This window comes from Berghia stephanieae, chromosome 1 (genome assembly GCF_034508935.2).
Source record: "Berghia stephanieae isolate SIO BIC M18660-M18661 chromosome 1, UCSD_Bste_1.3, whole genome shotgun sequence".
NCBI lineage: Eukaryota > Metazoa > Mollusca > Gastropoda > Nudibranchia > Aeolidiidae > Berghia > Berghia stephanieae.
Genome location: NC_088360.1, coordinates 16,065,943 through 16,078,602, shown reverse-complemented (window position 1 = coordinate 16,078,602; position 12,660 = coordinate 16,065,943). Strand labels below are relative to the sequence as shown.

The window sequence follows — 12,660 nt, the reverse complement described above, 5'->3', positions numbered from 1 at the left end:
GTCTTCATCTACTATTTCTGTTAATATCTCCAAAAGTGTTCCTCTGTCGATCGTATCAAAGGCTGCGGACATATCGATTCCGGTTATTGTTATGAATGTTTTCTTTGAGTGCCTTTGCTGCCAACCATTTATGTGTCCATACCACGTCCGATGTGCTTCGGTCTTGGCGAAACCCGCCTTGGCTATGTGATAGATATTTTTCTATTTTCGGTCTAATTCTGTTGAGGACAATAGTTGACAGTGTTTTTCTTATGGTATTCAGTAATGTTATTGGGCGCAGGTTGTTTACGGGTCCTTCCGTTTTTCCTGGTTTTTGTATTGTAATTAGGACACCGCTGTTTATGTCCCAGTCTTTGTGTGTTGAGAATGTTTTGTTCATTATGTTTGCAATGCTCAGATCCAGGGAGAGGGTACCGCATTTCAGCAATTCAGCGGGAATTTCATCTTCGCCTGGGGATCTGTTATTGTTTAGGCACTTTATGCTATTTCTAACTTCAGTTGTTGTGATGCAAGAGGTATTGTCAAAAATTGGCCTTAATGTGTTGCAAGCGCCGTAAACCCCTTAAAAACAGACAAACAAACAAAGTCAGAAAAGTGTATTGGCGAGTGCAGATGAGAAAATAAAAAAACGAAAACATTCTCAGCTTTCTCCATTTGGGGGAAGGGGGTGGGGAGGGGAGTGTTTCCGGTCTTAAGACCATCAGTCAACTCAAGTTGTAAACAAAGTCAAATTGTCTGAGAATGAGTCAACAGCTTTTGATTGTTATTATTTGAAAAAGATTCTTGACGTGTTATTTTTCCCCAAGATAATGTGAATTAAGCATACTTGGATTTGTAGAGTTGTATTACAAGAAAATACTGCCGTTATATTTTCATTTGCAATACAAACACTAAATTTTGAAACGAAACAAAACATGGGCATGGGAATTGAGAATAAGTTCGGTGTGACCCAATCAACTTGTTATTTTGTCGCTTTTATTCTTTCTTTTTTTGTGTGTATACCTTCTGGAGTGAATGTTGACGATTTTGATGGTCATTGTCTGTTGTCTGCAAGCGGCCACTGGGAGAAGGCATCGACCCCATCCTTTATTTTAAACATCTATGAATGGGGTCCGGAAAGTGCGTGCAATTTCACCATTTTCCTGGGTGTCATTTGTTTGATTATCTCCCTCTTCTACTGTTGCTGGACATGTGTTCTCTTGGCTAGGGGAGTACAGAGGTAATGAAACATGTTCATTTTCTCTCTCTCTCTCTCTCTCTCTCTCTCTCTCTCTCTCTCTCTCTCTCTCTCTCTCTCTCTCTCTCTCTCTCTCTCTCTCTCTCTCTCTCTCTCTCTCTCGTGCATATCATACACCACACACAAACACAAAATATCACATTTAACTCTTAATTCAAGATCCATTGGAAAAGGAAGCCTTTATATATTTACTTGGTCTAGCCCTTTTTATTCTTTTACAGTTTTTGCTAAACCGTACAGTATAGTCGACCCCGCTTAATCGCACATCATCGGTAGTCCAGGTTAGTGTGTTGATTAACCAGAGTGTGCGATTAAGCTGAGAAGCAAAAATAGCATCTAAGCACCAGCTTTTATGTGGCATTCATGTAGGACCTTCCCCTCTGAGCTTTCTGCTGACTTGGAAATGTCGTGTTCAAGATATGGCCTCATTATAAGTTTTAATGTTTTGTTTTTGTTATGTTTCTTTTCTTTATTTGTTTGTTTTTGATGGGGTTTTTTTTTCTATTTTTTTTCCTATATTATTTTCTTAAAAATTAAATTTTCTCTTTCATGATTTATCGACAATAAAATGTGACATTATTGTTTGTAAGAATAGTAATCTTGAAGCATTTATTTCCATTCTAGTACCAACGAAATTGTGGGGAAAATCACAAGAACTTTTCTTTTCTTTTTGAAAAAATGTTTAGGCCTAAATTGTTTATTATTTCTCCCATTTCAGTACATGGCTAGATTCATTCATCAACTTGATTGTCAACGTCATCATCTGTATCTGTCTGTTTTCTACTGCCCTTACTGTCAGCATCGGTTTCCAGGATTGGTGCCGACTTCTCACTCATCCAGTATCTGGAGTCAGACAGTAAGCATTGACTATGATATCATCATCATCATCCATCATCATCATCATCATCATCATCATCATCATCATCATCATCATCATCATTCAGCTCCCTTTTTAAGACAAAGGACATTTTATCTCTTACTCAAGTTTGTCAAATGTCTCAGCATGTCCATTTTAATAAGTCTGTATTGTTAGGGCTAGTGTTCCCCATACCAACAACTGAACAGTGCATATAATGAATGTTATCATTTGCAAACATTAGGCCAGAAAATCTTTTGTGTTAAGTGTTTAAGACAAGTTTGTTTGATTAAAGCTATAGTATTGATAATGGATTTGATGATTTGCACAGTGGCATCGTTTTCATTTAGGTCGTTTTTGTTTTTTTTAAATATAATTTTACCCAGCATGGACTTTTCACTTTATGACTACAATATCAGTAATACTTTTATATCTTGAGGTTGCTTATTTACACTTCTTTTTTTTCCTCATCCATAGACTTAAATAGTTGGAATAGCTTTCTCAACCATAAACTTGTCCTGTCAGCTACTAGTTTTATTCATCACAAGCCTCAATACATCATCCATGTGATTATATCTGTATGGTTGGCGCTGAAGAAACCAATGGTCTGGTTGTATTTCAGCGGCGTCCTCATTGGGCACGGGCCCATGTCAGGCAGGCCCTGAAATCGTTTAGGTGTGGTGCCATGGTGACCAGTTCATCCAGCCCATTCCACTCCGAGATATATGTGATTATAATTAAATATCTGAGTGAACAAGCAAAATGTTTAACCCATAAAACATTGGTAAAGCACTCGCCTCACCAGCAAAAACTGGCCTAGTTAAGCCCAGGTTTTGTGGTAGTTACAATAATATGGAGGTATGGAGAAGAAGATTAAGAAGAACAATGAGAACAATATCTTTGAAATTAAATGATAAGAACTTATATAGTGTTGACTACCTAAAAGATGCTCTCTTGCACCTTTCATTGAGAGAAATAAGAAAAATGATTTAAGGTACTGTAATTGTTATTGATATTGTCCTTTTAACTGTACTGAAACCAGGATAAACTTCAGCTCTTTGGGTCTTATTGTACTCTTACGGTGAGTATCTTGAGTGGATGGGATCATAACCACACTCCTCGAACAGTAAACAATGTCAGCGAATGCTAAAACTAAGCAAACTGCTCGGTATTACCATTGATGATATGCATTTAAGTAAAATACTCACTAGTTCTTCATGCCTGAAAAGGCGTACCATCACAGAAAACTATGTGTAACCTTCAACGTTTATAGTTTGATTGAGCTAATTTTGTGAGAAATGGTCACAACCCTTCCTTCATTCTATTGTTTCTGAAAATAAAATTAATAGCTTTATTTGTCTGAGCTGGCTTAAGGGTGTGTCACAAAGCAAATCCTGTGTTTTGATTGGTCAAAAATCTACTGGTAAATTTCATAACTATGTCTGATAATCTTGTGTTTCAGTTGTGATGACGGCCAGTATGTAGAATTAGGAATACCTGCACAGGTCCATACCAGTCGATTCTACATACATTGGAGAATGGTGGAGGTAGGTACAGATAAAACATGAGCATTTTTATTTTATTCTAAGCTATGTTCGTTCATTTTCCGATCCACGCCATAAAAGGCAAATCGAGGGCATCTGACTCTAATGGAACAAGCGTCGTGTGGGGATTTTTTTAGCTTATATTAAAGCCCAACCTCTCCCCTACACCTATAACCAACAGAGCCTAACCACAATCCTGTCATTTAGCAGGAAGGGTCATGTGATCAAAATACATGTGTTAAGTAAGCATTATTGCAGAAGCCTGGCTGTTTTATTTTTTAAATTTTCTCAAAATCACATGTTTTGCAACTTCATGGTTGTTAGAGTTGGATTCCTTCGAAATAGAAAAAAAAATTAGAAAAATGCAATTCGATATATCTAAGAAATGACTACTCATATGTTAGTGATAAAGAGATGCACATGTGAAACAATTAGGATGGTTACCTCTTTATGTAGTGCATACAAGCTTGGGCTAAAATAATCACTCTGCACAAAGTGGTGAATGACTTTAGCCAGTCAGGGTCTCAAACTTTTGATATTCTTCTATTTAATATTGACAGTCATCTTTACTGATATTTCCCATATCTGTTCTGCTCATGGAATTTATTTTACTACTGGTATCAAGTTCTCAGCAATATTGAGCCCTATAATTAGGAAAGTACCATAATTTGTTTTTCTTTGAATTTACATATAGACAGTAATACTCATTCTAACTGAGCACAGACGGTTATTTGAAAAAGTAGAAAGATTTGATATTTTACTGCCGACTGAGCAATGTTAATAATTTGTGGTGACTTTTATCGAGTCTTTTTGACAGCTCCATCACAATTATTTATACTCTTCTCAGTGCAACATGCAAGTGCATGTCAGGGAGGAACCCAACAATTACCTGGTTTTAGTATTATTATTAGTTTCATGTAGTACTATTTTTTGCTTGCTTGTGTTAATCAGAAATCTGATTTTTAATAATTCAACACTGTTTGTTATAATTTTCTTCATTTACAGTTTGGTCTATGGTGTTCATGGATTTTCTGGTTAGTTTTGGCCGTGATGTCTCTTGTGAGGCAGTATTCTTTCCATAGACAGGAGGCTTTTCTTACCTCTATCAATAGAGAGCGTCAGCGCCTGTTACAGAGAGTTGGCCATCCACCAGAAACAGCTTGAGATGGGAAACATTCCAGAATAATCCATTCGAAATGTCTGCACCATGTTTAATCTGCCATTATAGTTTATTGCTTTGTATGCTTTTTACATTTTAGTCTTTTTTTTTTTTCTTCTTTTTCTTATTTGGGAATTATAACAGTAAGTATAATGCAAATAATTTGATTTTTTTCTTTAAAATGGTTTACATTTTGTGTATGGAATATAATGCCTAGAATAAGCTCACTCCTTACAAATAATCTAAGCCCGCTCCAAAACTTTTTCAAACCCATTCAGTTTTGAAATTGGAGATGTAAACATGTTTTTTTTTTTTAAATAATAAAACAAACATGTGGAATAGAAAGATTTATTTTTGTTAAAGAAATCCATTTTAGTATTGAGTGATTGGAGAAAAGGAAGAGATAAAAGGTAAAGATTAGAGCTGTGAATCGAATAGTGTGTTTTTTAGTTTGCATTTGTTGAGGTGATTCACTCAAAATTCAAATAAAGATAAAAAACGATTGGCGGATGCCTGTTGCAAATTTAAATTGATAAAAATAATACCAAAGACTGAAATGAAAAAGTAATGAGTAAAGATAAGTATATCTTATTCATCTCTTCACTGAATTCATATATGGGGGTGAATTAAAAAGTAATGGGACTCTGCTTATTACTTTAAAACAAATTTAATCATACCATTCATTATACATCAAATTAAAGCTTGGCATTAGCCCAGTAGAATGCTACTTCTCAACATAGTCTCTGCCTCTCTCAATAGCCACAGTCCACCTTTTTGTATGGCTATATATCCTGTCCTCGTAAAATTGAGTTGACTGAACTTTGAGCCAATTTTTCACTAGTGCCTTAGCTTCTTCATCATCTTCCCCTCATTGCTTCCTTCATTAGACCAAAAAGACGAAAGTCCGAAAGTGTCAAGTTTGGTGAATTAATGAGGATGAGACAGCATTGTCCATCAAAATGATGTGATTACCTCCCTTTTCCTGCACTTGTGTGTGGAAGGGCATTTTCATGAAGAAACAATACTTATTTCATCTCCAAAGCTGGTCTAACTCAACGAATTCTTGCTTTCAGGTCTATTTATACCGTTCAGAGTTGACAGTGGCTCCCTGTGGTAGGAAATCAACGAGGACTACACTTCTAATGTCCCAAAACACTGTTCTGATAATTCCCAGCTGATTTCTCAGTTTTGAAGATTTTGGTCTTTGGGGAAGAGGGATGTCGCCATTCCAATTATTGTCTCTTTGACTCGGGTTCAACTCACCTAAAACACTCCTCTACAAAATGCCTGAGTTATAATAGACTTCACCAATGCATTTAAAAATGTTACTCAAGGTTTCTTCTTCGAAAACAAGAAATTCAATTACAGCTTTCTGTCGCTGATGGACATTCATGGGGGCAGCCATTTTGAACTGTCATAACTTTGTCAAGATTTGACAGAATTAAAATTTTCAGCTTTTGGTTTAAAGAGTACAGATATAAGTTCAATTGAGCCAAATATGATGTCACATGAAAAAGAAATGTACTCAGTAGGAGATTTGTCCCATTACTTTTTGACTCACCCTCGTACATGCAAAGTATTTGCATGAGCTTGTTAACCTCCATTTGTCAGTATTGCCATAAACCATTTGTCAACATTTTTGTATGCATAATAAATCCCACAGACATGATAATGCACTGTTTAAACTGTATTTTAATTTATTTGCTGATTTTCGTCAGTTAAATTATAGTGATTTAAAATTGGAAAAGCAGGGGTCTAACATCCCTGAAATGCTTTTTACAAGCAAGTCAACAAATGCAAATTTTACAGGAGACATAAACATATTTAGAGTTTGAACTAAACATGAAGTCTAAAAACCTTGTGTTTAGAACACTTGTTTACATGGTTTCATCGTCTTAGATAATTATATGAGCTTGAGGAAACCCAAACTATTTTTATTGAGCAAAAAACTGCAAAGCATAGGTTTTATACCTTACTCATTTAAAGAGTTTCAGTGATGATCAATACTTGTTACATATGTCATTCCCGAGCAATATGATTGTTAGCTACAATTTAGTGGCTTTGATTTATTTCTTATTGCAATGTTCAATATATAAAACTTTGTATTTGGGTGAAATGAAGGAGATGCAATGGAATAATATTTTGTATATATACATAGAGGAACTATATATTTATTTAATCAATGGCACTTTCAGCTTTGCAATATTATATACTTTTGTACATTTAATAATGTGGTGTAAGGGCCAAATAATTCATCGGTAGGATATTTGATATAGAAATAGCCAGGGCTGAAGGCCATGATTCACCATGATATTTCACCTCCCTCCCCACCTATAGTGAATGGGTGACGAGGTTTCATCCATATTTGGTGGAAATTATTGTGCAATTACCAATCCCAATAGCAGCAAGAAATTTTTGTTACTGTTTCATACCATAGAAACGGAAATAATACTCCAAAGGTATGGTTTTTGTAAAGTTCTTGAGGATATAATATCATATATTTTGAAATAATTTGTTATTTATTAACGTTTAGAGAGTTTCTCTTTTTTTTCTGTTTTTCTCTAGTGGTGGGTTTTACAGAACTTGCTACGTCGTTATAAACTCAATACTCATCAATCAAAAGAGAAACTGTTGTTTTTGTTGAAATTTGTCACCAGTTTTGTTATTGTTACTTATCTGAGAATGCCCCCGTACGAAGCCAAAGCTGCATTCAAATTAAATTTTATGTTTGTTACATGAAATTTTTAGCCTTGGCTTCCTGAGAAGTTAATGCTTGATTCTTCTGTCCCTTAATTTTTTATTTTCTTCCATGTTGATTTTCTTTGGCAATCAATGGGATCCCTCTTCGAAGGAGAAATAAATGTATGTTTTTTTTGGATATTATGTGTGATACGCTGGCTTGAAATGGTATTAGGTTGAGATTTTAATGTTTTTTGTTTTTTTTATTCCTGAAATTTGATAAAAATTTATAAAATTCTGATCACTCATTGCCGAAATATGAATGTTTGAACTAAGGAGAATGTAAAAAACTCATTTTGATAATATCGACTTTTAAGTTACGGCATCTGTTTCCCACACAATGGAATCCGGGGGTCGAGATAATTCCTTTGATATGGACATTTAAAATTTGACAAGAGTGGTAAATTTTTGGCATGGGCTTAGAGTATACATTACATAATGCTCATATTTTATAAATAAACTATTCCTTACTTTTGTAAGATGCCAATAAATTAATATAAACACACACACACACACACACCTCTCTCTCTCTCTCTCTCTCTCTCTCTCTCTCTCTCTCTCTCTCTCTCTCTCTCTCTTTTTTTTTTTTTTTTTTGGTTGCTTTTTTCTTCCATTGATTCATTTGTCTGGGTGGGATTCCTGACCTCCCATAGATGGCAGGGAGGCACTTACTGTGTCTTTTATCTCCTTATATCCATTTTCCAACATGCTGTATGTCTTTATCTAGGGATGAGATTTCTTGGTTATGTCCTGGCCCTGGCCAGATACCCTAGGTGGGAGGGAAACAGTCAAATGTATAGAGTTTTGGGAGATGATAATATGTTTTGTCTTGAAAATCATCTCTCCGTTATTCACTATATTATGTAATGTTTACATATTATATATGATTCGTAAACATTTGAGTGTGTTCCTCTTAGTGGAGACCTGTGCTTGTGTCTGGATGAGACTTTTAGGTGATCTCAAACCAAGTACTTCGATATTGTGCTCTTGGAATCTACATCTGTTTCCTTTTGAACCAATTCCCCTTTGTCTTACTTTTTCTTGGATTCTTTAATTGTAATTCTAGCACTTTTTACTATCCCATTTTCTTCCTTTTTACTGGCGCTGATATGACCTTAATTTGTTGCAAGCGCCTTAAAACCCTTAAAAACAAACAACCAAGATTCACTTGTGGGTGTATCAAGAGAGACCACATCACGCGCAAAGCCCATAAACATGGGCATTTTAATGGCCAATGGTTGCATTTGTTGTTTGGATAAAAATTATTGTTGTTTGTGGTATTTTTTAATGTTCATTATTGACCTAATAGTGTCACAAGAGCCATAAAACCCCTAAAAACAAAGCATCAAGGTTTCATTCTGGGTGGGGTTCCTGACCTCCCATAGTGGGCAGGGAGGTACACACTGTGTCTTCTATCCCCTTATATCTGTTTTCCAACATGCTTTCTGTCTTTGTCTTGGAATGAGATTACTTAGTTTTTTTTCCTGGCCCTGGTCGGAGTCCTGGCTGGGAGGGAAACAGTCAAATGCATAGTTATTGTTTTGGGAGATATATTTTTTTCCTTGTAAATCATCTCTCTGTTATGTATTAGTATATTTGTTATTTTTTAATGTATAATGTAAGCATTTGAGTGTGTTCCTCTTTGTTGGATTTTGTTCTTGTGTCCGGATGAGACTTATAGGTGATCTCAAACTAAGTACATTGGTGGTATGCTCTTGGAATCTACATCTGATCCCTATTTGTTCCCAGTTCCCCTATGTCTTACTTTCTCTTGGATGCTTCAATTGTAATTCTAGAACTTTTTACTATCCCATTGTCTTCCTTTTTACTGGCGCTGATATAACCTAAATGTGTTGCAAGCGCCGTAAAACCCTTAAAAACAAAAAAACAAGGTTTCATTTATACAATTAAATGTTTAACTTGTATGCAGTATTTTTGATGAGTGTTATATTTTTGTGTAGATAAATTATTGTTGTTTCTTAAACTACCAAAAACTGAAATTTGATCATTTAAGCCATTTTTACTTTATAACCGATTTTCTCCATTTTCCAAATCCTGACAGAATTCCGCTTCAAGCACGCTGGTCACATATTGTTATATTTTCATGCAAACCATCTTTCTATAAAATAATTTTGCTAATTCTTTGAGTCTTTTGGTGGTGGTTCTCTAAATGCATGTTGGGCCTTTTGTAGTTTCTCTCAAAACACATGAGTGTGGCATAATTCCCTCCTTCTCTACAGCTTTCTTTTGCATGTAATTGTCGGAGATAAAATCTTCAACCAGTTAGATTTTAGATTTTAGAACAGTTTCAGCCCCATAGGAGTAAGTGTCCCAATCCCCCCCCCCCCCCCCCCCCCCCATTATCTTGTTTTGCCTGGTGTTCACTGATCGGTATCTGTCACAGGTTGCTTTAAACTTCTCAACATGAACAGTTTGTTTTGAATTTTCAGTTTCTCCTCTCCTGTTTCCTCCCTGATGGGGATTTTATTTCACTCTAACATTACATGACTTCTTACAGTTTTTATTGAATCCTGAGTCACATCGATGTTACCACCACCCTCTCGGAGAAAACAGCAGGATAATATGTCAGCTAAAATCAAATTGAACCCCCACCTGCTGAGGGTTGTTATGAAATGAGATATTTTTCTGTATAAATCTATATTGTATATGAATAATTCAGCCTGTTTTTGTCTTTCATTTCATCGCAAATTATTTTCATCACAGAATGCACCAATAGCCACGGCAATTGCAGTCACATCCCTGCAAAAGCCTTAATATAACTGAGTGTACATATTTTGAACTGGATATATGAAAAAAGGAAGAAGCAGATATTTGTGTGAGTTGATATTTGGGAAACCCCATTTAGATCTCAATCCAAATAATAAGGACTCTCCAGAACAGGGACAAAACACTTTTTTTCATTTTGGCTAAAAATGTTAGGTAAAATATCAATGAATTGATTAAGATGATTCAATTTGTCAATAAATCTGAGAATTCAATGAGATCTTGCGTTTAAGGATTATCCTTAAACCTGAGAATTCCAAGAAATCTTGTGTTTAAGAATTCTTGATTAATCGATGTTTGAAGTAGAATTTTCTGTCCAGAACGAAGAAAAGCATTTTGTCAGTGTACAGCAATGTCCTCACAATATTGTATATTTTATATTATGTCACAATGGGACATTATCTCAGCTTCCTTATGTGTCAAAGGATAAAATGTATTCATTTCACGGAACTTGTCTCCAATTTACTGTGTTTAGGCCATGGAACCATTGATAATGCTGGGTAGGGTCCTTTGATCTCCCATGGTGGGCAGGTGGTTACTTGCTATGTCTTCTATCCCCTTTTAAATCTGTTTTCCGAGGTGCTTTCTGACTTTGTCTTGGAATGAGATTGCTTGGTTTTGTCCAGGCCCTTGTCGGAGTCCTTAGCTGAGAGGGAAACAGTCAAATGTTTCGTATTAGTTTTGAGAGATGATATTCTTTTCCCTGTAAATCATCTCTCTGTTATGTATTGTTAGTTATTATTCTGTTTTGGTTGTATTCTGTAAACATTTGAGTGTATTCCTTTTAGTGGGATCCTGTGCTAGTGTTTGGATAAGACTTTTATGTAATCTCAAACTAAGTACATTGATAGTATACTCTTGGAATCTACATCTGTTCCCTATTTGTACCATGCGGGTGGTTGTATGGGAGCATCACCCTTGAATCATATACCTATGATGTTCGCATGGGTGTACGATCCGATAGTGATGTCGTTTCTTCTTCTCTTTACTATCCGATCCTGCTTCTTTGGTTTGTGATTGTATTTTTGACAGGGGATATTTTTTTTCTGTAAATCTTCTGCCTGTTTGTTCTTGGTTATTTATAATTTAGCTTATGATATCTTTAGGTTATGATTTTGATTTACATTTGTACTATTTTTGTTAGATTGCTTGTTTTTTTTTGTTTCAGCGGTCTCTCATATAACCTCAATTGTGTTGGAAGAGACCTAAAGCAACAAACAAACAAAATATTTGTACCATTCCTCTTTTTCTAAATTTTTTTCATGCCCTTTTAATTGTATTTTAGAATCTTATCACTATCTCATTTTCTTCATTTTTACTGGCTTTGAAATGATCTAATTGTGTTGCAAGCACCAAAAAACCCTTGAAAACAAACAAAATCATTGATAATAATTGTAATAAATAAAGGGGGTTTCATCCTTTTTTTAATTACTATTGATTACATTGTCCCATGATGTCTTTTGCTCATTTCTACTGAAAGGATTTTTTCTTTGTTACTGTTTAAAAGGAAATTATCTATGACCAATTAATGCAATGACAAACTCCCATTGTACGGCTTTGTGAAATTGTGATGTGACTTTCAACGTCTGACCTGTGAATCCCTAGTTTGATTCCCACTGTGGAGAGCACAAAGTTGAGTACTTGAAGAAGACTCTTGACTCACATTCTCTCATTGCACTCAGGTGTAAAATGAGTACCTGCGACTTTAATGGGAATGTCTAGGTTGAAAAAAAGAGTAATAGTGCCTTGCAAGCGTTTTTTTCTCGTCCTACATATTAACGATCAGCTTTGGATCCCTTGTAATGAACTCTAAGCATACCGTATTGAGTGAATATTTTGCTTTACAAAAGCTGACATTTTCCCATGCAGTGGATTGAAAAACACAACTTTTGATTGCATTTGTGTCGTGTATGTTGAGGTAGAAAGTGTAATTGGAGATCAGGTGGTCTTTTCTCCCATTTTTAAGAAATATGTGCTATATATTTTCTTGCCTTTTCATTTCTGTCATGCAGCCAAAATCAAAAATGCAATATTCATATTTCAATTAAGTGCAAGTTGCTAAAAAATAAACATTCTCTATAAGAATTTGAAGTTGAACTTAACTTAATTTTTTTCAAAGATGGGAAATGTTTTGGTTGTTAATGATGGTACGAAAGAGTGTGCACTGTTAAACCAATAGACTGAGATTGTCACAGTGTCTATTTGTATGTTTGTGTGTGTGTGTGTGTGTGTGTGTGTGTGTGAAATGGAAATGAATATAAATAGTTGTAAAAGACAAATACTTGACCTTGAGTTTCTTGTTAAGCAATCTCCTGAAATTCAGTTTTAAAAACTTAATTTG

At 35.2% G+C, this 12,660-nt stretch overlaps 1 protein-coding gene across 1 annotated transcript; it reads left to right on the top strand.

The window, feature by feature from the left end:
• The first annotated feature begins 656 nt into the window (after nucleotides 1–656).
• On the top strand, nucleotides 657–12,407 carry LOC144968903 (transmembrane protein 179-like). Its single transcript, XM_078907738.1, has 4 exons — nucleotides 657–1,219; nucleotides 1,956–2,093; nucleotides 3,556–3,640; nucleotides 4,643–12,407. The coding sequence occupies exons 1-4, from the start codon at nucleotides 915–917 to the stop codon at nucleotides 4,799–4,801; spliced, it is 687 nt and encodes a 228-aa protein (XP_078763864.1). The 5' UTR covers nucleotides 657–914; the 3' UTR covers nucleotides 4,802–12,407.
• The last annotated feature ends 253 nt before the right edge of the window (nucleotides 12,408–12,660 follow it).